The sequence below is a fragment of the Furipterus horrens genome, unplaced genomic scaffold (assembly GCF_987537825.1).
Source record: "Furipterus horrens unplaced genomic scaffold, mFurHor1.1.pri manual_scaffold_9, whole genome shotgun sequence".
Classification (NCBI taxonomy): Eukaryota; Metazoa; Chordata; class Mammalia; order Chiroptera; family Furipteridae; genus Furipterus; species Furipterus horrens.
In genome coordinates this window covers 71,053,236-71,080,187 of record NW_028327179.1, presented here as the reverse complement: position 1 = coordinate 71,080,187, position 26,952 = coordinate 71,053,236, and the positions used below count along the sequence as shown (strand labels likewise).

The 26,952-nt window shown below is 38.5% G+C and overlaps 1 protein-coding gene across 2 annotated transcripts in view; it reads right to left on the bottom strand.

Annotated features, from left to right (window-relative positions):
- Window positions 1-26,952, bottom strand: part of MET (MET proto-oncogene, receptor tyrosine kinase) — a 173,152-nt gene that overhangs the window by 124,165 nt on the left and 22,035 nt on the right. For both annotated transcript variants that reach the window (XM_090287400.1, XM_090287399.1), the window contains exon 2: window positions 18,353-19,569. In XM_090287400.1, the coding sequence (XP_090143526.1) occupies window positions 18,353-19,555 (1,203 nt within the window). In that variant the 5' untranslated portion in view covers window positions 19,556-19,569. The remainder of the gene's footprint in view (window positions 1-18,352; window positions 19,570-26,952) is intronic.

The following is a 26,952-nucleotide window of genomic DNA, read 5'->3' as shown; positions in this document are numbered from 1 at the left end:
ATTAATACTAATTTAGGATGCTTATAGAGGTCTGCAGATGGATGGGTAAAAAATGAAGGTTAAGATATTTAACACATTTGTGAGTATACAATCTCATAATTCTAAGTGTTGGAAGTCACTGTAAGCAAACCCTTTAAGAATAACTTTCAAAAGCAACACAGAAAATGGTTACATTATGAAGAATACATTCTTACAGAACAATTGATAACCAACACTAATATTACATGAATGGGTATCTGTGGCTTGAGATAAGTTTCTAGGAATAGCATCACATGTGGAATCAAAGAGTTCTGAAGCAAAAATAACTTAGAGGTAAGGATAATATGCTCTGAAAACTATCAGATGACTCAAGAGGGCTTTAGTGATATCATCAACATGAGAATATATATCTATATCTATATCTATCTATCTGTCTATCTATCTATCTATCTATCTATCTATCTATCTATCTATCTATCTATCTATCTATCATCTATCTATCTATCTATCTATAAAGAGTTTGTATAGCTAGTGCTTCATAAAATCTCAGAGTGAGAAAAGCAACATGAGTGGTCCTTAAATAAGCAAGTCGGTCCTGACAGACCTACTGGATCCCTAAATTTAGAAGACCCTAAATGAGAGAGTGCTAAGTAGCACTCTGTCTGATCCTGTGATAGAAGCCCTTTTTGCACATGAAAAGAAGCTCAAGTAGGACCAGGAAAACCTCACTGCGGCTGTGCTCATACTTTGAGGACTGGGCAGAAGCCTTAGCAGAAAGTTACTGTTCCACCTTTTTTTTTTTCAGTTATAACAGAAAGTTTATTTAGAAAGTCACAGAGGTAGAAAAGATGAGCCAGCCGGGCTGCATGGGCTCAGGAAATAAGTTATAGAGGCAAGAAAGGCCCTTGGAGCTTAGGAAAAGAAAGACAAAGGTAACACACCTGGAGAAAGAAAAAGAAGGGGAAGGAAAAGGCACAGCATACTCTAGAGAAAGCACGATGGGGAATGAAGTGAGGAAGGCATTGGCATGGTCCAGGGGAGCAGAGCATGCACTGGGTCCTTTGTCTTAAGGTTTTTGTCTATATTCAAAGGTGAGAATTCCGGCGGGGGGGGGGTGGTCTCAGAGGAGGATCTCAATAGAATATTTATCACCTTTATGCTGATGTACTAAAAAAAGATAGCCCTGGCTGGTTTGGCTCAGTGGATTGAGCGTCGACCTGCGAGCTAAGTGTCGCTGGTTCGATCTTCCAGTCAGGGCACATCAGAGAAGGAAAACTCTGACTCCAAAAAACCTCCGCTGCCTTGCGGCATACCTCTTCAGGGGAAAGGCTAAGGGAGTAAACCCCGACAGAAAATCCGGAGCCGGAGTCCCTAAGGCGGTTTGACGTTGTAGTCAACACCGGCAACTCCTGCGGCGCACCTGAAGCCAAGCTGTATCGACTCCGTCTTTCCCTTGGACCCTTCAGCTGCGAAGAGAGGGGGGGTCTGCTGCATGGGCAACAGCAGACCCTCCATATCACCCTGCCCAGGTTCTGTAGCTTCAGCTTCACTGGAGAGGACACTCCAGCGTCATCACAAGATGTCGATTCAACACGGGAGGAGACAGATACCGTGTCACTCCCGAGTTGGACTGCACAGCCATTCTCGGCGGTGCAGATAGACTCTTGAGAAGCTACACCATCGTCTCTCGAGACGGACGGCTGCCGACGACGACTAAAATAAGATTTATTCTCCTGATTTCATCCATCCTCAGGTGTGGTTGGCACTAATTGGAGTTCTGTTATCTATCTCCCTGAATATGGTAATTTGCCAGATCTTTCTTTCTTTTTATTCTTTGTGCAATTTATTTTTTTTAAATGTTTTATTGATTATGATGTTACAGTTGTCCCAATTTCTTTTCCTTCTGCTTCCCTCCACCCAGTGGCCCCCCCTCCCTCCAGTTGTTCCCCCCACTTTTAGTCCATGTCCATTGGTTGTGCATATAGTTCTTCTCAACATCTTCCTGTCTACTCCATTCCCTCCTACTATGCTTCTTAATTCCTATACCATCTCCTTCACTTTTCCCCTTTTCCCCTCCCTGCTGACCTCCCCCCAATATGTTCCCCATACCTATAGTCCTTTTCCCACTCTCGTTACCTATTTAGTTTGCCTTTGTTTCGATTCCCTAGCTTCTGTTGTTGGTTGTTGTGATGCAGTTTTCATTTTAATGTTCACAGTTTTGATCCTCCTTCTTCTAAACAAGTCCCTTTAACATCTCATATAATAGTGGTTTGGACCTAATTAACTCCTTCAGTTTTACTTTGTCCTGGAAGCACTTTTTCTGCCCTTCTATTCTGTTTCTTTCTTTATTTTATTTTATTTGAGAGAGAGGAAAGGAGAAGGAGAGGGAGAGAAACATCACTGTGTGGTTGCCTCTCACTCGCTCCCCCAACTGGGGACCTGACGTGCAACCTAGTAATGTGCCCTGACTGGGAATCGAACCAGTGACACTTGGCTCACAGGCCGACGCTCAATCCACTGAGCCACAGCAGCCAGGGCTTGCCCTTCTATTCTGAATGACAGTTTCTCTGGATAGAGTATTCGTGGTTGTAGGTTTTTGCTTTTCATCACTTTGAATATTAGTTGCCAGTCCCTTCTTGCCTGTAGAGTTTCTTTTGAGAAATCAGCTGATAAGTCTAATTGGAACCCCTTTGTACATAATTCTTTTCTTTTCTCTTACTGCTTCTAAGATTCTCTCTTTATCTTTAATTTTTGACAATATGATTATAATGTGTCTTGGAGTGGTTCTCTCTGGGTCCAGTTTTTCTAAAACTCTCTGTACTTCCTGGACCAGTAAGTCTATTTCCTTCTCCAAGTTCAGGAAGTTCTGCTTCATTATTTTTTCACATAATTTTTCAATTTTTAGTTCTTTTTCTTCGCCCTCTGGCAATCCTATTATCTGAATGTTTGATGACTTATAGCTGTTCCAGAGGTTTCTGATCTTCTCCTCACTTTCCTTACTTTTTGTTTCCTCTTTCTGCACTGGTTGTCTGTTTTTTCCTTCCCTTTATTCCAGTTTGTTGATTTAATCTTTGGATTTTATTTCCTAACTACTTGTCTCATATGTGTTTTCATTCGTTTCAGTATGAGTAGTTTTCGTTCCTTCCCTGTCTTGTTTCAAACATTTTGTTAATTCTGTAAGCCACTTTATAACTATAGCTCTGAACTGAGCCTCAGAAAGGTTTTCTATTTGTTTCTCTGTCAGGTCTCTCATCTGCTGCCTTGTGAGCTGCGTCACCAGGATTTCAATCATTGTCTGCTTCATTTGTGTTTAGCTTTGCTTCTTGGGCAGGCTATAGGGGGCGGAACCCTGTGCACTCGTCACTGCCTGGTGACTGGCAGCAATCAGTGACCAGCGATTGGCAACCTTTTTTGCCGCACTGTGGCGCTTTGTGTGGAAGCGGGGGTCTAAGATGGATTCCTGCTGTTACTCTCCACTGAGAGACCAGGATCCATCCCCCCACCCTCTGGATCTCTCCGTCCACAGCAATGGGGGTTGGCCCTCCCCAGCATTGGGATCGCGAGCTGCTGGGACTCAACTGTGGCTGGGCTTGCTCCTCTGACGTTTCTCTCAGTCCTGCCGCTATCCCCACTGCTACCATGGACAGCACCGCATTATCTCGCCTCTCCTACCCATCCAGATGAGCACCGCTGGTTTATAACTTCATACGTTGGGCTTCCACGTAGTTTTATTTTCTGGAATTTCTAGTTATCTTTTGTTTTGAGGTAGTTGTATTCCTTCTTAGTTGTAGAGGGAGACCGAGCATGTCAGGCTAAGCCTCCATCTTGGCCGGAAGTCTCCAGAAATATCTACCACATCTTTCTTAATTTTGTACATAAAGATCTAATTGATTAGATATGTTAATAACAGAACTACATTATATATATCTATTCACCAGTTTTATGTTAAAATAAAAACTTAGTTACAAGAAACTGTTAGAAGTGTCATCTGACATCTTGCCAAGTAAATTTGCCAAGACAAAATGAAGCCATTTTATTGCTTAGAGTCTCTCCAAACTGGTTTGATCTTGTAAGTCATTTTGTTTTTGTGTGAATAGTGACTCTAGGTGTCTTCATTTTATGCTGATGATATGCTAATTATTGAAGAGTTTTTTTTTTTTGTTTGTTTTTTTTTTTTTGGTGGAATGAATGGGTATATAAAAAATTAGAATATGGGTAGTCTCATTCTTGGAAGAATTTTGATCTTTAGAAACCAGAGAAGATAAACAGGCGAGTAAATACAAGTTTGAAGATATTTGTCTTTATGGAATTTGTCCAGTGTAGAAGTTGGCTTCCCTTTAAAGAAGACTATGTTAGCAAGTTCTATCTTGTTTCCCACAAGCATTTCTGTGATGGGAATGATAATGACTTCAGGTGTGTCTGGTGCATTTTTGGCCATTTTCCTTGGTAATAAAACTGATCTGAGTATCAATTCAAGGAAACAACCCCTGGAACATTAAAATTGTAAAAGGGACTTGTTTTGAGAATTTCTAGAATTGACAAGTATTTTTACATCTGGGGGCTGACATAAGCAAAATAAATAATAAGATATCAATATATCTCATAAGTTGTCTCTTTTTAATTTTAAGAGAACAAGTATTAAATAGCTCATGTGCTCCAGAGCCCTGTAGGAATTCCTAATTGGCTCTTTTTAAACTTGTGTTTCTGAGGAAATTTATTGAATACAGGAAAAGTGTTTTCTCTGAAATGCTATTACTATTATGCTTTTATTTTCTAATTACAGATTTCTGAAGGTTCTTTGTTTCCTTTCACTCTTTTGTATTTTCTAGTGAAAGAAAAGGGTAGCCTCATGAAGAATCCCATTGCTTCTTACAGAGTTTGCAACAGAGAGAAATAAGTCTTAGTTGGGATATGTATGTATTTACATTATGTATATTCATAGACTTTGGAAGGGGGAAGAGGACAGTTATGTCTATAGTTCACTAAAAGACAGATTTGTTTTCTCAGAAGTTTCTAGCTTTATGAAAAAACTACTTGGAGTTTTCATCTGGGGAAGCATCCCAGACATCTCAGCAACAGTGAGCCAAATGTTTCTGAATTCATATGCCCTTGGATCCCTCAGCAAATTATATACTAAGTACTTTCACCAAAAGTATGTTTGTTTGCAATTATAACTTTTATTACTTAGAATGAAAACTGCTGGAGTAAGATGTACATTTCTAAATTCAAACTGTCTTGAGAAAACTTGTACTATTTGTTCATTCAATTATGATCACTAGTGGTTATGATGTTTGGAGGCATAGCCAGGTCCATATATTCAAATCCAGGTTGAAGCCAAGAAAGCCCAAGGCCATAATGAACTCCCAATTTGGTGCTCTTCTTCTGGCACCAAGTGATCTGATGACTAGAAGGATAAATTAAAGCAGTAAAAATTTCCCTAACACTTCTGTGAAAATACCATTTCATGTAAGTATGAACAATCATCGATAAAAAAATTTATAGTTAGCCGGATCCAACATGGCAGAGGAGTAAGTGGAAGCTACACTAACCTCCTCCCAGGACCAATTTGGAATTACAACTTAATGGTGGAGAAATCATCTGGAATAATCAACTGAACAATAACTGGAGAGAAGACTTATAACCACAGACAGAAAAGGCCACTTCATCACAACGTGACTGGTAGGAAGTGTGGAGACATGAAGGGCTGGCTGGGCTCCCATGGGTGGCAGCTGAAGAGACTGAGAAACAGCTCACCAGCTGGGGGTTTCCCCTGATAAGGGCATGGTCTAAACCCCCAGCTGGGCTTCCCAGCCTACAGCAACAGAGCATAAAGTAAAATAGCATCCAGCTGTGAAAAGCGAAAAGCCACAGGGATTTTTCTGGCCTGAAAGAAAGAGCTGGAGACAAAGATCTCTTGAACGGATCACGTATAAAAATATCTTGGCACCCACTTATCCTGGGCTCAAGCAGACGGAGGGCAGAGAGAGCTACAGATGCTTGGGGAGAATTTGGGGTGGTGGCTTTCAGGAGAGAACTGAGGGCTCAGCGAACCGAGTCCCAGTGCTGACTCATTCCTGATATTGCAGCAGACCATTCCTCTCCAAGTGGCATCATCCTGAGGGGAAGCAAAAGCCCCGTCTGCAGGAATTAATCTCCCCCACCCTTGGGGCTGAAGCCTGATGGTTAATCACAGATTGAATAGGTTAACAACTAAAGGAGACAGACAAAGGCCACAGATCTCTGGTAGTCTCCAACAGGCTGCCTAGGCCCAGTCTGGTACATGATCTAACGCCACCAGGAGCAGATCCAGGAAGTGCAGATCAATATAAGAGCAGCAACAAACAAAAAGAGTCACAACAATAGGGAGACAGAGAAACAACCCTCCCCCCATAGAAAGGAAAGGAGAAATCCCCAGAAAGAGTGCTAAATGAAATAGAGGAAAGCAAACTATCAAACGTGGAATTTAAAACGTGGTTTATAGGGAAGTTCAATGAGTTCAGCAAGCTCAAAGAAAACTACAAAGAACTCCAGGGAAACTACAATGAACTTACTGATAATTACACCAGCATGAAAAAGGACACAGAAGCTATCAATAAGAGCCAGGAGGAAGTGAAGAATACAATTTCTGAATTTAAGAACACAGTAGAAGGAATTAGAAGCAGGCTAGAGGAAGCAGAAGATCAGATCAACAAGCTGGAGGACAATGTAGACAAAAACTCCCAGACAGTGCAACAAAATGAAAAAAGACTGAACAAGAATGAAGAGTGTATAAGAGAGCTAAAGGACAACAAGAAACATAATAATATCCATATCATAGGAATACCAAAAGGAGAAGAGGAGGGGGAGGAATAGAGAACCTATTTGAAAAAGTAATGACAGAAAGCTTCCCTAATTTGGTGATAAAAAAAGTCACGCAGGTCCAGGAAGCACAGAGGGTCCCAATGAAGAGGAACCCCAACAGGCCCACTTCAAGATACATCATAATTAAAATGGCAACACTGAAAGACAAAGGAGACAATCATAAAAGCAGCAAGAGAGAAATAGCTAATAACATACAAGGGAGCTCCAATAAGGCTATCATCAGATTTCTCAACAGAAACACTACAAGCCAGAAAGGAAAGGCAAAATAACATTCCAAACAATGAAAAACAAAGGCCTACAATCAAGAATATTTTACCCAGCAAGGCTCTCTTTCAAAATGGAAGGTGAAATAAGGAGTTTCCCAGACAAAAGAATGATGAAAGAATACATCTCCACCAAACCAGCATTGCAAGGGATGCTAAAGGGTCTGCTTCAAGAAAATGAAGAAACAGAGAGAGACAGAGAGGAACACAGGTACAAAGAAGAAAATGACAATGAATAAGTACCTAACAATAATAACCTTAAATGTAAATGGATTAAATGAACCAGTCAAAAGACATAGGGTATCTGAATGCATTAAAAGCATGACCCATATCTATGCTGACTACAAGAGACTGACCTCAGAACAAGAGATCTACACAGACTGAAAGTGAAGAGATGGAAAAAAATATTTCAAGCAAATGAATATGAAAAAAAGCTGGGGCAGCAATACTTGTATCAAACAAAACAGATTTCATAGCAAAGGCCATAAAAAGAGACAAAGAAGGGCATTTCATAATGCTTAGTAAGGGAAAAGTCGATCAAGGTGATGTAACCCTTGTAAACATATATGGACCCAGCATAGGAGCAACCAGATATGTAAGGAAAATCCTGAAAGACCTCAGGAAGAATATAGACAGCAACACACTCATAGTAGGGGACTTTAACACCCCACTGTCAGCAATGGACAGATCTTGGAAACAAAGAAACACCAAGGATACTGAAGCATTGAACAACACTCTAGATCAAATGGACTTAATTGATATATATAGAACTTTTAACCCCAATGAGGCAAAATATACATTGTTTTCAAGTGCACATGGAACACTTTAAAATATAGAGCACATGATAGGACACAAAACAAGCCTCAACAAATTCAAGAAAATTGAAATTATATCAAGCATCTTCTCATATCACAATGGCTTGAAACTGGAAAGCAACCTCAAGGAAAAAAAACTCAAAGACGTTCAAACTCATGGAGAATGAATAATATGCTATTAAATAACAAATGGGTTAACAATGACATCAAGGAAGAAATCAAAAAGTTTCTGAAAACAAATGATAATGAACACACAACCCAAAACCTATCGGATACAGTGAGAGCAGTCATGAGAAGAAAGTTCATAGCAATACATGCCTACCTAAAAAGGAGAGAAGAATCTCAACTAAAAAAATCTAATCCTACAGTCATAAGAACTAGATGAACAACAACATACAAAGACCAGAGTGAGTAGAAGGAAGAAAATCATGAAGATCAGAGCAGAATTAAGTGACATAGAGATTAAACAAACAATTCAAAAGATCAACAAAAGTAGCAGCTGGTTCTTTGAAAAGATAAACAAAATTGACAAGCCTTTAACCAGGCTCATCAAGAATAAAAGGATCCAAATAAGTAAAATCAGAAATGAAAGAGGAGAAATCACAACTGATTCCACAGAAATACAAAGGATTGTAAGAAATCATTATGAACAACTGTATCACAAGAAATTTGACAAATTAAGTGAAATGGACACATTTCTGAAAACATAATCTTCCAAAACTGAATCAAGAAGAAGCAGAAAGCCTGAACAGACCAATAACAAATAGAGAAATTGAAGCAATATTCAAAAAACTCCCAGCACACAAAAGCCCTGGACCGAATAGCTTTACAGATGAATTTTACAAAACATTTAGGGAAGAACTAACCCTTATCCTTCTCAAACTATTTCAAAAAATCCAAGAAGAGGGAAGACTCCCAAACTCTTTCTATGAAGCCAGTATTACTCTAATTACAAAACCAGGTCAAGACACAACAAAGAAAGAAAACTACAGACCAATATCACAGATGAACACAGATGCTAAAATCCTCAACAAAATATTGGCAAACCAGATACAGCAACACATTAGAAAGATCGTACACCACAATCAAGTGGGATTCATCCCAGGGATGGAAGGACGGTTTAATAATCAGAATCAATAAATGCAATACATCACACAAACAAAATGAAAGACAAAAATCACATGATCATCAATAGATGCTGAAAAAGCTTTTGACAAAGTACAATACTCATTTCTGATTAAAGCACTCAGTAAAATGGGAATAGAGGGAGCATACCTCAACATAATAAAGGACATATATGAGAAACCTGAAGCCAGCTTCATACTCAATGAACAAAAACTGAAAGCATTCCCCCTGAGATCAGGAACAGGACTGAATGTCCACTCTCTCCATTTCTATTCAAGATAGTCTTGGAAGTTCTAGCCACAGCTAGAAAGAGAAATAAAAGGCATCCAAATTGGAAAAGAGGAAGTAAAACTGTCATTATTTGCAGATGGCATAATAGTGTACATAGAAAACCCTATAGACTGCACTAAAAAACTACTCGATATAGTAAGTCAATTTTGCAAAATAGCAGGGTACAAAGTCAACATTCATAAATTGAAGAAATTTCTGTACACCAACAATAAAATATCAGAGAGAGAAACTAGAAAAAACATCCCATTTACTATAGCAACAACAACAACAACAAAAAGTACCTAGGAATAAACTTAACCAAAGAGATAAAAGACCTGTACTCGGAAAACTACATAACACTGAAGAAAGAAATTAAAGAAGATACAAATAAATGGAAGCATATCACATGTTCATTGATGGGAAGCATCAACATCATTAAAATGTCCGTAGTACCCAAAGGAATTTATAGATTCGATGTAATCCCTATTAAAATACCAATGACATATTTCACAGACCTAGAACAAATACTTCAAAAATTTATATGGAACCAAAAAAGACCCTGACTAGCCACAGCAGTCTTGAGACAGAAGAACATAGCAGGAGGAATCACAATACTTGACATCAAACTATTCTACAAAGCCACGGTATCAAAATAGCCTGGTACTGGCATAAGAACAGGCATACAGACCAATGGAACAGAATAGAGAGCCCATAAATAAACCCCAGTCCATATGGTAAACAAATATTTGACAAAGGGGGAAGGAAGACAAAATGGAGTGTGAAGAGCCTCTTCAACAAATGGTGCTGAGAGAGCAGGATAAGGATGTGAAAAAAAAAATGTAACCGGACCACCAACTTACACCACACACCAGAATAAACTCAAGATGGATCAAAGACTTAAATGGAAGCCATGACACCATGAAAGTCCTAGAGGAAAACATAGGCAGGAAAATTTCGGATACCCATGTTGTAATATTTTCACCAATACATCTCCTAAAGCCCTGGCTAGTTTGGCTCAGTGGATTGAGCGTCGGCCTGCGAGCTAAGTGTCGCTGGTTCGATCTTCCAGTCAGGGCACATCAGAGAAGGAAAACTCTGACTCCAAAAAACCTCCGCTGCCTTGCGGCATACCTCTTCAGGGGAAAGGCTAAGGGAGTAAACCCCGACAGAAAATCCGGAGCCGGAGTCCCTAAGGCGGTTTGACATTGTAGTCAACACCGGCAACTCCTGCGGCGCACCTGAAACCAAGCTGTATTGACTCCGTCTTTCCCTTGGACCCTTCAGCTGCGAAGAGAGGTGGGGTCTGCTGCATGGGCAACAGCAGACCCTCCATATCACCCTGCCCAGGCTCTGTAGCTTCAGCTTCACTGGAAAGGACACTCCAGCGTCATCGCAAGATGTCGATTCAACATGGGAGGAGACAGATACCGTGTCACTCCCGAGTTGGACTGCACAGCCATTCTCGGCGGTGCAGATAGACTCTTAAGAAGCTACACCATCGTCTCTCGAGACGGATGGCTGCCGATACGATACATCTCCTAAGGCAAGGGAAATAAAGAAAAGAATAAACAAATGGGACTACCTAAAACTAAAGAGTTTCTGCTCAGCAAAAGAAAACATCAGCAAGATAAAAAGGGAACTAACCATATGGAAAAACATATTTACCTTAGACGAGGGATTGATCTCCAAAATATATAAAGAACTTATACAACTTAACACCAAGAAGACAGACAACCCAATTAAAAAATGGGCAAAGGACCTCTTCTCCAAATAGAACATATAGAGGATCCATCGGAATATGAAAGAATGCTCAACATTGCTAGTCATCAGAGAGATGCAAATAAAAACCACAATGAGATACCACTTCACACCAGTCAGAATGGCCATCATCAACAAATCAACAAATAATATGTGCTGGTGAGGATGTGGAGAAAAGGGAACCCTAGTGCACTGTTGGTGGGAATGCAGACTGGTGCAGCCACTATAGAAAACAGTATGGAATTTCCTCAGAAAACTAAAAGTGGAACTGCTTTTTGAACCAGCAATTCCATTGCTAGGATTATATATGAAAAATCCTTAAACACCAATTCAAAAGAACCTATGCACCCCTATGTTCATAGCAGCACTATTTAGAATAGCCAAGTTCTGGAAACAACCTAAGTGCCCATCTGTAGACGAGTGGATCAAAGAACTGTGGTATGTTCACAGAATGGAGTAATATGTACCAGAAAGGAAGAAGGAACTTCTACCATCTGCAACAACATGGATGGAACTAGAGAGAATTATGCTTTGTGAAATAAGGCAGGCACTGAAAGAAAAAGACCATATGATATCACCTAATACAGGAAACTAATGAACAACACAAACAAATGAGCAAAATTGAACCAGATGCATGTTAACCAAGAATAGACTAACAGTGACAAGGGGGGAGGAGGGAGGGTGAGGAGTAGGAGGGTGAAGAGTCTAGTCAAAGAACATGTATAAATGACCCATGGACATGGAAAACGGGGTGGGGATTGACTGTGGGAGAAGGTGTGGGCAGGGTGCAGGGAAGCAATGGGGGAAAAAGTGGGACAACTGTAATAGAAATACAAACAAACAAACATTTTTAAGGGGGACAAAATGAAAGCAAAATAAATTAATAAATGAGCCAGACCCCCCCCCCCCCCGCCAAAAAACCTCACTTGTAGGGAAGTGAACAAAGGAAAATGTAAAGCATTTTCCTTCATGCTGTATATTTTTCTCCCTACCTGATACCTTCAGGATTTGGCATTCTGAAGAAGTAATAACATAAGGTTCTTTGCATAAAACTAGTAAGACCAGTTGTTAATAGAGGTTTTGTTGACCAAGACTTTGACTGCAATGTCATGTCTAAAGGAAGCATGCTTGGGCTCTGGTTGTTACCAAAAAGCCCCAAAGAACTTTGATTGACTTTTGAAGGCAATAAAAGCCAATGGGAAAAAAGGCCTGGTACCTTGGTTTGTTGTACGGTTCATGGCAATCTTTTCAGGAAAGGAACTAAGGTTGCTTATCTGAAAATGGCTAGAAGGAACCTTAAAGCCTAATGGAAAACCTGAAGGACTTGGGAAAGACAGGTGTTTACAGTCAATGGTGAATTTCTGATATGTGGCTCAGTTTCTGTGTCCTGAAGGTCAGATTAAAAGTAACCCTAAAGGTTCCTTGTGTAAGTTCATCATATGTGATCATTTGCTGCTCTTGTTGTGTTTATGCAAATGAACAGGATAAATTAAAACTGGACTTAATGCAAAAAAATTGGAACTATTGTAACAACATAATCAATAATATGTACAAAAAACAAAACAAAACTGGACTTAATGCTGTCCCTTTGATGACAAGTAGGGTAATCTTAAGGAGAAAAATCGCGATTCAAGGAAATCACAATGCTCAGTGGTAGACTATAAACTAGTGCAGCTGTCTTTAAAGTTTGTTTTCATTGGAAAGTTAAACTAGGTCTGTGATATCATCAAAAATGCTTAATTTACAGGCACGAAGAATGTCAAATGCCTTGTAACTAGATGTCTTCCCAATAATACAGTCTTGCAGATTTAGAGACTGGTTTGTGGGTTATGTTGTGTAAATTAACATGTGTGTTCTGTTTTCATAGGGCATAAGCCTATGATCTCATTACCTGAGTGATTGTCTATACGTATAGGCCTCACTTAATCCTGTTTTCATCATTGCCTCCTGAGACTCAATAGTTTGGCTGAACTAAGTGGTTGGGTTTGTGAAGTATGGGGTGGTCTGTGGGCTTCACTTTAAAACTGGTTTCTCTTTTCTATCCTAATGACTTGGACAGAGGGGACCCAGCAGTCTGAGAGGGGGGAAGGCTAGAATGTTCCCCTCAGCTCAGGCTAAATATAGTGGGAAAAGGGCTTTGGACAGGCGTAACGTGCCTTACATACCTTTCTCCAAAGAAGCCTTTTTTTTTTTCTAATGTGGGACTTTGAAAGGTCCAGGGTCAGCCAACTGACCTGGAGTCTGCAAGATCCTTCCCCATGTCGGAAGGCCACCTTTCCTTCCATACCCTACCTCTTATTGGGGATTTCTGGACCCAAGGGTAGGTAGGTCAACAACCATGTCCAGCTCTAAGCAGCTAGAGGAGCACAAGACCTTTGCCCATTGTCCTTTATAAGATTGTAGAAGGTCTTGGGTCTGAGAGGGTGGAAGTGTTATAGAGCAGGGACCCCAAAAAGAATAAATAAATAAATTTAAAAAATACTCAACCAACTGAGCCACGCCAGCCAGGGCTTAAGTTCAAATTTAATGTTAAGATTTATTTATATTAATGTCTTTGATTTTATATTTCTCTTATACTGAAAATCTTAGTTTCTAATATCATTAACATAATTACTTATTACTTTATGCTATACTACATAGTTTTAAAATACTAATATAAAGCCTTCTATTAGCAGTATAACCATTGTATAAGGCGTTAGATCTCTCTGCAGGTTTCTTTGTCCTTAAAATATATTCCATTATATATATTTAGTACAGCAAATATGCTATATTGTAGAATCACTTGAAATAATTTTCTTCTCTGTGCAACTACATCATTAACTTGACATATATTCAGGTTCTTTGTTTTTACTTTAAATTAAAATCTTAGGAATTTTAAGTTAAATTTACTTTTTTCAGTGTATAAGACAGATTCCTGTGATTCTAATGTCAAAAATATGTAACAAAAAATACAATAAAAATAAACTATTTAAAATGTTTTTTTAAAACAGATAACAAATGTATTCAGAGAAGTCTCTTTTCCATCCTTGTCTCCTCCACCTTATATTATGTTGAATTGTATAAAATTTCCAATAATTAATCATTTTACCAGCAAAAATGGCAATTTCTATGGTTGAAATATATATATATATATCTCCTCACCCTTTATTACAGAAAAGTTGGTTACTATATATATAATTTTCTACTTTGCTTCTTTCACTTATATATATTCTGGAGATCATTTCTCCTTCATTTTTAGATGCATTGTCTTCCATGAGTGTATTGATGTACCATGAATTTCAGTCAACCAAAACTCTATTACTGGCCTTGGCCAGCGTGGCTCAGTTGGTTGGAGCATTTGTTGTGTTTTTGGTTGTGGGTTTGATCCTTGGTCTGGGTGCGGGCGAGTGTGACCCTTGGGTTGGACTTGTAGGATCCCTGGTCCAGGCCCTTATGGGAGACAACCAATGGATGCTTCTCTCACATAGATGTTTCTCTCTCTCTGAAAAAGCAATGAGAAAAATGTCCTTTGGTGAGAATTAAAAACAAAAACAAAACTCTATTACTGGATACTTAGTTTCCAGTCTTTTGCTATGAAAATAATACCTCCACGAATAAAAAATTATAGTTATAAATATCAAAGACCAATCAGATAAAAAGTACCAAACTAGAATGTGGTAGATACATGTCTATTCAAGTAGGAAGTCATGACTGATGTCAAGGTCAAAAAAAGTTATTTCTGGTCAAGATGGTGGCATAGGTAAATGTGGTACTCACCTCCTTTCACAACCACATAAAAATTGCAACTGAACTACAGAAAAACCATCATTCAGAACCACCTGAAATCTAGCTGAACAGAACTCCTATAACTAAGAATATAAAGAAGAAGCTACAAAGAGACTGGTAGGAGGGGCAGAGATGAGGAATGGGTTGGTCCCAAACCCACATGTGGTAGGTAAAAATTGGGATGAATATTTCAGATGCAGAGACCCCCCCCTGAGGAGCGAGGGATCCCAGCCCCATACCAGGCCCCTCAGCCCAGGGTTCCACTGCCAGGAAGAGAAGCTCCCATAACTTTTGGCTGTGAAAACCAACTGGGATAGAGGTTAAGGGAGACCGAGGTTCTTCTGGAATCACTGGCATTCCTCTTAAAGGGCCCATACATGGACTTACTCAGACTCACTCACTCTGAGCTCCAGCACTGGGACAGTGGCTTGAAAGGAACCAGAGACATACAGGGAGGAACTGAATTGTCAGGCATTAGAGTGAGATCTGTAGGGAAAGCTTTCTCCCAGAAAGGTTTGGCAGAGGCCATTGTTCCTTTGACAAGCACCTCCCACCCCAGAGCTGGCAGGTAGGTACCATATCTGAGTTTTGATCAGCCTGGCTTACACTGTTTTCCCCACCCTGGTGATTCCCTGGGGCCCCACCCCACCCAACTTTCAAGCCCACTCACACTGTTCCCAGTGGCTTTTCTATACCAATGTCCTGTCATGACTCATAATTCAGATTTACCTAAAATCTCTCAAACAAGCAGTATACAGCCTCGGTGTTCCTTGTACCTGTTGCTAAGTGGCCTCACACCTGGCACTAGCAGCAGGCAGCCTTGGTTCATAGCTTGGCCTTGCCTGGGTATCTCCAAGCCCAGCATAAGTATCAGCCATCTGCAGATCACTTTGTAGCTCATGCTGCTTGGTGCTAGGCAGAACACAGGCAGCAGATAATCTTGTTCTGCTCCTCTCAGGAGATTCCAGGCCAGTGCACAGCCTCAGACAACATTGAAGCACCATCATCTAATCATCTCCACAAGTGACATACTCAGGGGATGGACTCAGCAGGCACCAGAGCCAAGATGAAGTAAGTCCTGTTCTGTGAGGTGAACCTCTGCACAGCTGATCTACCATGGTGTTCACAGGTCAGGGGCCAGTGGTCACAGCTAGTCCTTGCAGATGACTGGCCTGGGGATAAAATCCTCCCACTGACATGCCAACAGCAATCAAGGCTCAACTACAGGAGAGTGTACACAGCTGACACAGAGGGTACACCTCAAGTTCCCAGATTAGGTGATTGGGTATGCTGTGCCATTGGATCCCACAAAACACTTTCTACATTAGGCCACTCTACCAAGCCTGGGAGATATAGCAGCTCTACCTACCATGTACAAACACACATAGGGAAGTTGCCAAAATGAAGAGACAAAGAAACATGTCCCAAATAAAACAATAGAACAAAACTACAAACAAAACAAACAAACAAACAAAAAACCACAAGGCAAAATGGAGACAAGAAATCTGTTAAATGCAGAATTCAGAACACTGGTTATAAGGATGCTCAATGAACTTAGTGATAAGTTCAACAAAATTTAAAAAGGATAGTCAGAAATGAAGAATAATTAATAGGGAATCAATAATAGAGTAGATGAAGCCAAGAATCAAATCAGTGATTTGGAATATAAGGAAACAAAAAACACCCAATTAGAACAGCAAAAAGAAAAAAAAATCAAATAATGAAGATAGTATAAAGAGCCTGCCTCTGGGACAACTTCAAATGTACCAACATTCGCATCATGGGGGTGCCAGAAGAAGAGAGAGAGTAAGAAATTGAAAACCTATTTGAAAAAATAACAACAGAAAACTTTCCTAACTTGGTGAAGGAAATAAGACATACAAATCCAGAAAGCACAGAGAGTTCCAAACCAAATGAACCCAGAGTCCCACACTAAGACACATCATAATTAAAATACAAAAGCTTAGACAAAGAGAGAATCTTAAAAGTAGTGAGAGAAAAGTGTTTAGTTACTTATAAGTGAGCTCCCATAAGACTGTCAGCTGATTTCTCAACAGAAACTTCGCAGGCCAGAAGATACTGGCAAGAAATATTCAAAGTGATGGAAAGCAATGACCTACAACCAAGATTACTCTACCCAGCAAAGCTATCATTTAGTATTGAAAGACAGATAAAAGAACTTCCCAGAAAAGAAAAAAGCTAAAGAAGGTCATTACCACAGAACCAGTATTATGTGAAATGTTAAAGGGCTTCTTTAAGAAGAATTTTAAAAATATGAACAATAAAATGACAATAAATACATATGTATCAACAATTGAATCTAAAAAACAAAACAAACAAACATCCAGAACAGAAACATACTCATAGATAAAAAGAACATTTTGAGAGCTGCCAGAAGGGAGTGGAGTTGGGAAAATCGGTGAAAAAGGTAAAGGGATTAAGAAGTACAAATTGATTGTTACAGAATAGTCATGGTATATAAAGTACAGCATAGGGAACATAGTCGATAATATTCTCGTAAATATATAGTGTCAGATATTTGCGTGATTTATTGGGATGATCACTTAGTAAGTTATATAATGTCTAATTACTGGGGTACACACCTGAAACTAATATAATAATGTATGTCAACTGTAACTGAAAATAAAAAGTTTTTTAAAAAGAACAGAAATAGAAATTATCTATTCTGTGAGACATAATCAGAAACATTCCAGGGCTATTTTTATTGGGGAATATGCTGTAACACTGCTCCTGCACTCTTTTCTCAGAAGGACACAGGTGAGAATGGGATGTCAGAAGCTTGTTTTACCAGACATAACAGTAAAAGAAACTTACATTTGTACAAGTGAAAGTTGATGTTCAAAACAAATAAATATAATAAATGTGTTTGTTTATGTGCATTAAAAAAAAAAAAAGGAGGGATTTGGGAGCAAAATTTCCTCTCTAGTTTTCTAGGTTATTTAGAGAAGTATATTAGCTCATTTAAAAATGTTTTATTTGCCAACATTTTGGAAGATTTTTTTGTTTTGTTTTTAGCTGTTTTTAAGTAACGTCAAAACAAATAGACTTCATTAGGATATTAGTGAGCAAATGGTGCCTCATAAGAAAAAAGCTTTCAAAACTCACAAATTAACTTGAGTGTCTAAATTTAAATGTTGTAAACACTGCATTGGGATCTTAATAATCACATTTTATAGAAATTGCTGTTGTACTGAACTTTATGTAAACTTTACTAAAGCTTATATGAGAAATAAGTTTAAAAATATGAAGTGTTGGCAAGTGTGCATACCTAAATTATAAAATTTTTTTCTTTTAATTACTACATTTTTTCCCTAAGCTCTATAATTTTACTTCTAAATGAAGATTTGTTTTCTAAATTTTCTTGGAAAGAATTAGGAAATAATTTGGATTAAGACCATTTACCAAGCACCAAAAGGCCCTTAGTGTTCTTTTCTAGACTGATATTTTTAATGATTATATCTCATAATTTGTAAGTGGGGAACCTGTGTGACTTACCCGATTAAAGCAGTGTTCATGGTTGGGTCCATAAAAATGCTGGAGACATCTCACATTGTTTTTGTTGACGATCTTGTTGAAGAACTCATTGACATACTTGATAGGAAATGCACAGATGGCAGAGCGATTCATTGGTTCAGCAGAATCTGGCTTGCTTTGTGCAAACACCCCATAGAGAATGTCATCATTCAGGTTGGCACCTATCTGCCTAGCGAGATGGGCCCCAGGCTTACTGACATATGCAGCTTGGAGAATATTAAACACTTCCTCCCTTGGTGATCTCTTTCTTCTCTTTTCTGTGAGAATACACTCCAGAGGCATTTCCATGTAAGAATGCAACCCAGAGTCTATGGAACAGAACCTGATTATCCTTGTGTGAAAAGTCTGAGCATCAAGAGTTTCCCGCTGTACTGTCAAAAAGTAAATAAAATGGTTGCTTTCAAAGGCGTGGACATACTTAATGGGGTAAGAATCTCGGAACTCAGGTAAAACATCAATATAGGACTGGTCTGTCAAAAACTTAAAACCATCTTGTGTTTCCTTTAGCCTTCTCACTGATATTGAATGCAATGAATAATCTGGAAGGTAAGAAGAATTTATGGTATTACCCACAAAGAAGTTGATGAACCGCTGCTTTTCGGACATCAGGACCTTTGTTCCCAGGGGACTCACCACACAGTCAGGACACCGGCTGGGCTCTTCATCTGCCTGTGGGGAGTACATACAATGTACCTCCGACTGAATGTCAGAATTATTGTAGGGAGGAAGGACGTGTCGCTGGCAGGTCCCTCTCCAGACACTTCCACAACTAATGAGTTGATCATCATAGTACGTGTCAACAAGAAGAGCCATGTTGATATTATCTTTCCAAACAGAACCTGAAAAATTGGCTTTGTGGCTGCAGTCCTGACATGGGAAACAATCTGGGTGTTCCAGCATGGGCCCAGTCTTGTATTCAGCAACCTTCTGAAGATCTTTGTCATTTAAAACGTAAATGTAGTTAATGGCACCAAGGTAAATGTAATGCTTGTGCAAAACAACATTTTGGATGGGCGTTTCTGCAGTGAAGTTAGGAAGCTGATATTTCATGTCCACATTCATCTCAGATTTTACTAGTGCCTCCTTGCATTCCCCATCACTCTTCTGCACCAAGGTAAACAGAAGCACAAGGATGCCAAGTGCAAGGCCAGCAGAGGTTTTCATGGTGACAAGTTTATCTGCCAAAACACATTCAAGGCAAGAGCAATTTAGTTGTCATTAGAAACAAAGAAGAAACAAATAATTATACCGCTTAAACTATTAGAAACACAGCTTCCTAATCGGAAATTTTACATTATGTGAAAATAGAAACTCTAGCTAGTTTCACATAAAGATGCATTGTGCAGTTGGACATGACTCCACATAGTTTAATTTTAGAACTCAAGCCAGAACAAGTAATTTTAGAGAACCATTATGAGATACAAACAAGGATCTGTATTAAGGATGATAGAACTACTAAGTTAGACTCATTCAACAATGAAGTCAGAAACATGGCAAATTTCTTTCTTAACCCCTTGGTGGTAGATTAATATGCTTTAGTATCTGTGGTTAATGACTAGGTTGATATTCAAACTCTCCCAGTTAATCATATTCAAACTCTTCCAGTTAGTCAAGTAAAGAAATTGTGGTTCAGATTCATTTATTCTAGAAATCATAGTAGGCATTGTTTTCTTGGGAGCATGTAGAATTACTAGGCTAAATTTAACTTCATTTTGGAAGAAAACAATAATAAGTTCTAGAAACAAATGATCACATGGTGTTTATAAAGAGATTTTGTGTGCAGAGGAAAGCTATGGTTATAATTTGGCTATAGTTGACCTATTGTTTGAATAGACAAATTCTTAACAATATAAGATCATGGGAAGATAAAAACAGCAAGCTGAAAATGTATAAAATAAAATTAATCTTCAGGACTAAAGTCCTAGACTTATTTCACAGGGAAAAACAGCATATTGCTAATTGCCAGGTCAAAGCTATTTAGTAAGAAGAACATCATTTTTGCATTCTGTTGTATGCACATGGACAATATTTCTACTAGGAAGCAGAGTGGAGTTGTGATTCAGTTTTCAAAAACTTAAGGTGCACAAGTTATAGACATTGTAAATTCTACTTACAATAATTATAGTCAGGGTAGTCCTTCCAACATGCCTTTAAATGGATAGAAACTAAGTATCTATTATTTATTTCCTTTTTTAAATGTATAATTCTGACAGAACAAAGGGAGCATCTAAAAACATATTGGTCTTATAGCTATTCCAAAGTCTAACCCTTGATCTATGAAAATAACAACAGAATCCACTGAGCAACTAGTATGTGCATAGCTTTTTGCCTCTGTGCTTGAACTACGGGAAATGGGAGATGGCCCCTACCCTTCAGTGAACCTACAATGTGGTTGAGAGATAACACACATATGCAAATAACTATACAATATTCCCTCACTTATCATGGGTATTACATTCTAGACCCCCCTGCGATAGGTGAAAATCCACGAAGTAGGAACCTTACATTTATTTTAGTATTTATATATATTTTAAGGCTTTATTAACCTTTCCCACTCCCTTATTAATCTTTTCCACACTTTTATAAACAGTACTTATGTTCTTAAACATACTCTACATTCTTAAACCTACGTAACTTTAACAACATATGTATACAGTACTGCAAAATTCTGCAATATAGCGAAAAATCCACGATAAATAATTAAATATAATATTTTTTAAAATCCCGCGATACAGTGAGGCCGCGATAAGTGAACTGCGATATAGAGAGGGACTATTGTAATATATAGCTTTATAATACCCTGCATAGCACAAAACAAATGCTAAAAGCATCAAGAGAGGGAGGCATGGTCTGTACTTGGGATTACTACGATTATGAGAAATAGGGACAAGTCTATAGTGTTCTAAGGTCAGAAAAGCAAGGACAAGATCTATTTGGCTCATCACTTTATCCCAAGTACCTGGCATAGAATCTAGAACATAGTAGATATTAAATAAACACATGTTAAGTAAATGAGTAAAAATCAGGCAATCAATTCAATGTCACAGAATAGGTAAATATAATAGCCAGAACTTAAATCCAAATATTTTGGACCAAAAAAAAAAAATCAAAGATAACTATACTAAATTTTAGGAATTGGGTCTTTATTTAAGTGGTAAGAGAAAGTCATTGAAGGGTTTTGGTCTGGATAGCCATATAACCCAGGTTTTATTCTAAGAAGATTGATCTTGAGGCAAAGTGGTTTACAGCAGGGAGAACCTGGTAACAGGAAGACCAGCTGACTTGCCATTATTATAGCACACAACCAGGTAGTAAGGGCCAACAAGATGGTGGCCACAAGAATAGAAAGAAAGGGATGAATGAGAGACGTACATGAATAAATAAGATTGACAACTAAATTGATGGAGTACAAAGGAGAAGACAAAGATTATTAATGCTCATTTGAGGAAAAGTAGAACAAGTTACAAAATTAAAGCAGTCAATAGGAGAAAGATGGGCTGAAGACTGAGGGATACAATAGTTGATTTTATTTATTATTTATTTATTTATTTATTATTATTTTTTAAAGATTTTATTTATTTCCAGAGAGAGGAGAAGGAAGGGAGAAAGAAGGGGAGAGAAACATCAATGTGTGTTTGCCTCTCACACACCCCCAAATGGGGTCCAGCCTGCAACCCAGACATGTGCCCCGACTGGGAACCGAACTGGTGACCTCTTGGATCACAGGTCAGTGCTCAATCCACTGAGCCACCCCAGCCAGGGGTACAATAGTTGATTTTAAACATGTTGAGTTTGATATGATTTTGAGATGTGAGTGAAAATGTTCTACTATAGCAATGACTAGTAGATTTTACATTGTTCACCAGGATGCAGGTATCTAGAATAAGTGAATAAAGATTCCAAGAAGTTAAGAGTATTTGTGTCAAAAAATAGAGGAGAATAAGAAAAGGATTCTGAGGAAAAGCCTGACCTTACTGTGAAATAGACACAGTCTTGAATAAGCCAGTATCCATCTTGGGTGAGACAGTGGCAAGTGGAAGCAGGAGTGCAAAATATTCGCCATCTTGACACTAGAAAAAATGAATAGTCAGGACTCAGTTTTCCTAGAGTGACTGGGATGCTAATTTGGCTAGGAAAAAAGTTTGCATATTATCTGCACAGACGTGATGATTAAAATCGAGAGTATGTTCATGCAGAGACAAGGGAAAGAAGAGAAGGAAAGTGAACTGAATCTTGGGAAATACCTGCATTGGAGAAGCCAGTGAAGGAGTCAATAAAGGTAAGTTTAGTGAGGCATCAAGTCACAGAAGCCAGACCAAGTGAGAGGCATCAAGGAGTATGTGATTCATGTGGAAGCTCTTTGTTGACTTTCATGAGTAGTTTTTCAGCAGATTCACTAGTGGCACTGAACACGTCATAAGGAAGTAGGATGTTTGTTAAAGGAAAGGCAATATCAGGGTCAAGAGTTTATTCTTTTTTTTTCCCTTTTTTAAATTATTTATTTATTTGTTTGTTTATTTATTTTATTTTTAGAGAGAGGGGAAAGGAGAAAGAGAGGGAGAGAAACATCACTGTGTGGTTGCCTCTCACTCGTGCCCCCAGCTGGGGACCTGATGCGCAACCTAGTAATGTGCCCTGACTGGGAATTGAACCAGCGACACTTGGCTCGCAGGCTGATGCTCTATTCACTGAGCCACAGCAGCCAGGGTCGAGTTTATTCTTAAATTGTGGGAAAGACATACGCTTATCTGTAGACATCCCTTTCATCCACTAACATTCAATGGTATCTACTAAGAGCCAGGCAATGTGGTAGTGGTGGAAATACAGAGACATGGTGCCTCTCCTCGGTAGCTCACAGTTACCTGGTGGAGGCATGGGTTGATAGACAGTTATGACAATGTGGAGCTAACCTGGAAGTGATGCCGGAGCTAAGTCGATGGAGGCTGGACAATGGAAATTCCTAGGTGGTAGAGTACTTTGTGTGAAGATATAGAGGCAGAGGAGAGCACATGGCCTGGTCAGGAGAGCTGCAAGTGGTTGAGTTTAGAGAGTGGGTATATCAAAAAGGGCAAATGAGTGAGACAAAAATTGTCAGGGCAGCATTCCAAAGGAGCAAAAAGAGGCATTTCCAAGATCCGTGGAACATAAGACAAGTCACTCTACCTGAGACAGAGGAGATGAATGAAAAATCAGTCTCCTACAGGGACACTGAAGGAGTTCAGGGCACATGATCTCAATGTTTTAAAAATAATTTACGGTATATGACTACCTGCTGAAAGTGATGGATACAGAGAGGGATTAAGGACTTCATGGTGGAGGATGAGGAGGTTTAAGTTGTTATAGTAGGGCATGCAAAATGAGGTCAGCAAGGAATAAAAGAAAAGATTGCTTAGTAGCTCTGAGTGCTCCTTTGAGACACTATACAATATATTATGAATCCTCTTCATATTTATGGAAGATATGGAAGAAACCCAAGGCAAAGGGTCAAAGACACAATGATTTCATGATCCAAATAAAGGCACATGATTAGGGATGTAGGCTTTAAAGGCTAGAAAATTAGTTGTTCCAGAGGACAAAACAAAGCTTCATTAGGTTAAAGAACTAGAGGAGCCCTGGTTGGTGTGGCTTATTGGATTGAGCACCGGCCTGTGAACCCAAGGGTCACCAGTTCAATTCCCAGTCAGGACACATGCCTGGGTTGCAGGCCAGGTCCTTAGTTGGGGGCACACGAGAGTCAAACACATATTGATGTTTCTCTCCCTCTCTTTCTCCCTCACTTTCCTTTTCTAAAAATAAATAAAATCTTAAAATAAAATGAAAGAAAATATATAAAAAAAGAACTGGAGGAGAAATCATATAATAGCATTCTGCTAAACCCTTTGAATTAGTCTTTATAAATACCCTGTGAAGCAGGAACTATTATTATTCTCCTCTTCTAGATGAGCAAACTTGCTAAAAGTCACACAGTTAGAACAAGATTCAATTCCACATCTGGCTGACAGGAATCTGTCTGGGCTCCTAAATGCTTCATCAACAATGAAGTGGTTTTCTTTGCTAAGAGGGAGTGCACTGGAGTAGAAATTAGACAATCAAGGCTCTGGTTCTGGCCCTTTTCCTATCTCGCTGTGTGCTTTCAGGCAACTTCATCTATATCTTAAATTTCAGGGTCCAATACTCTCATGTGATTATTTTAACAAAAAGAGATCATACCTTTGAATCCAGTTTGTTATATAGTGCATATAAATATGAATATAAATGTAAATGTAAATATAAAGTATTGTACCTGCTATTTTTATATATAATTCTCATTGTTTTAAAATGAACCAGAAAATTTTTGGTGCTGATGGGAGGAATGACAAGAAATAGAAGAAAAGGATTTGGGATAATTTGTCCTATTAGAAGACAAATACAAACTAAACAAACTGCAAATGTGTATCTCAACCTTCTAGACCATATTAAGCAGAAAAATTAAATGCATTTCTCAATATAGTAATGGTATATCTTTAAAATTAAGAACATTAGTCTAATACATTATTTATCATCATATATTCTCTAGAAAAAATAATTAAGAAAATAAACGAACAATTACTGTCAAAAGAAAAAAGGCATAACAATGAATTTGAATCTAAGTTGATATCCAATAATGCAGTGTGGAGGGTGAATGAAATTTTTTCTTTCCAGGTTTGTTGAGGAGCCTTCATTCAAAAGGATCTTTTTTTTTCCTTAAAATAAAACATGTGAAATATTATATTATGTTTTTAAAATGAGGTTTGTATCTTACAGTTGGTACATGTGTCACTCATGGTGTTAAACCTCAATTAACTAGAATCCAAAAAATGTACAAATGTAGTAATGGGCTTTTTGTTACCTCACTTGATAAGATAATGAAAACTAGTGGGAAAGGAGTTTTTTTTTTTCTATTAAAGAGAAAAATCTTGCACAATACCCCTGGAGTTAGTAACTCAGTCTCCTACACCTCCTTTAAGTTCTCTTGCTAGCAAATGGTGATGCTATATTTCAGATATAGAAATCAAAGGCTAATTTTTTATTAAAGTAAAAAAAATGAGACCGGGGTCATTTTCAACAATAGGATTTTAATTAAAATACAGGTCTCTGTTTAATCTCTTGACAATGAGAAAACTTAAACACCTCATTTCCTTGATCATTTCAATTTATCAAAGGGGTGTGTTGGTCAGACTAGATTCTTCTCTGGGAAATGTTTGTGTCATTCATTCATAAGGAATGGAAGGAGACCTTTTGAAAGTATTTCTTGCTGAGCTGTGTTAATTGCCAGTTAATTGAGTGACAGCTAAATAGTCAAGTGCTCTGGAGACAGACTGCAGGATTTGAATCCATTCACTGTCTGTGTGACCTTGGGCAAGTAACTTCTCTGAGCCTCTATTTTCTCATCTGAAACATGCAAGTGATTATAGTACCTACCTCACTTGCAAAGGTTACTCCGAGGATTCCATGAGCTAATGCATGCAAAGCAGTAAGCTTGGCATACAGGAGGCAAAAAATGTTCTCTATTATAATTGTTTATGTCCTCAATAAATACTTTTTGAGCACCTACTATGTTCTAGATGCTGTGCAGAGTGCTGAAGACACAAAAATGGAAAAGAGTCTCAATGGGATCTCAGACTAGTACAGGAGGTAGACCAACAAACCACAGTTTAAACTCAAGGTTGAAAGGTCTATGGGGGCTCTTAAAAGGGAATGCTTAACGAGGTTAAGGGAGGCATGTGGGCTTGCCAGTCAATCAATCAATCATAGTCCTTTCCTCATAATGCACTCACAATATTGAGGCCCAGCATGAGGAAGAACCTGAGTTTTAATAGTGGCAGTACAAAAAAATACTTATAGTATGAACTGATTCCTTTGGCCTGAGTTGCTTTCTTATTTGTAAAATTTTAGTGTTGAACTACTCATGTGCTGGAGCCCTCTGGCACAGGTTCATGACAGACTATCATGTGCATCTCTTCCCAACTCACATTCAGTGATCTCATCTTAGCAGCCTGAAATCAACCATGGTGGGAGTATTTACACCATAGAAATAGCTTAGCACTACAAATCAGGGCTTTCCTTTTCTCCGCTGGTGGGATGGTTATTAAATGTTTAGAAGCATACTCCGGGGCTGAACTTATGAATTCCAAAGTATTTTCCAACTCTAATAATTTTCAACTGAGATCGTTTTCTGAAATTCCATTTTACTCAATTGCCATTGAGTTGGCATATATTGTTTTCTCTTCTCTGTTTATATAATCTGCCAGATTAACTTGTGTGAGCATTTCTAATGTTTAGATTGGTAATGACTCCAGAAATACTTTCAGTTTTCCTACACTTTCATCTTGATACATTTATTCCTGTGGTGTGCCTAGATCAGGCTTTCAATTTAGAATGTCTTTTTAATGCTTTTTTCCTCTTTCTCTCTGAAATAGTACTAGCCATTTAACCGAATGTGAGTTTTTTACAAAAAAAAAAAAAAAAAAAACATGTAAAGATGATTCAAACAGAATGACTAATTAATCCTCTCAAAATGTTGTGCACATAGCAGGTGAAAC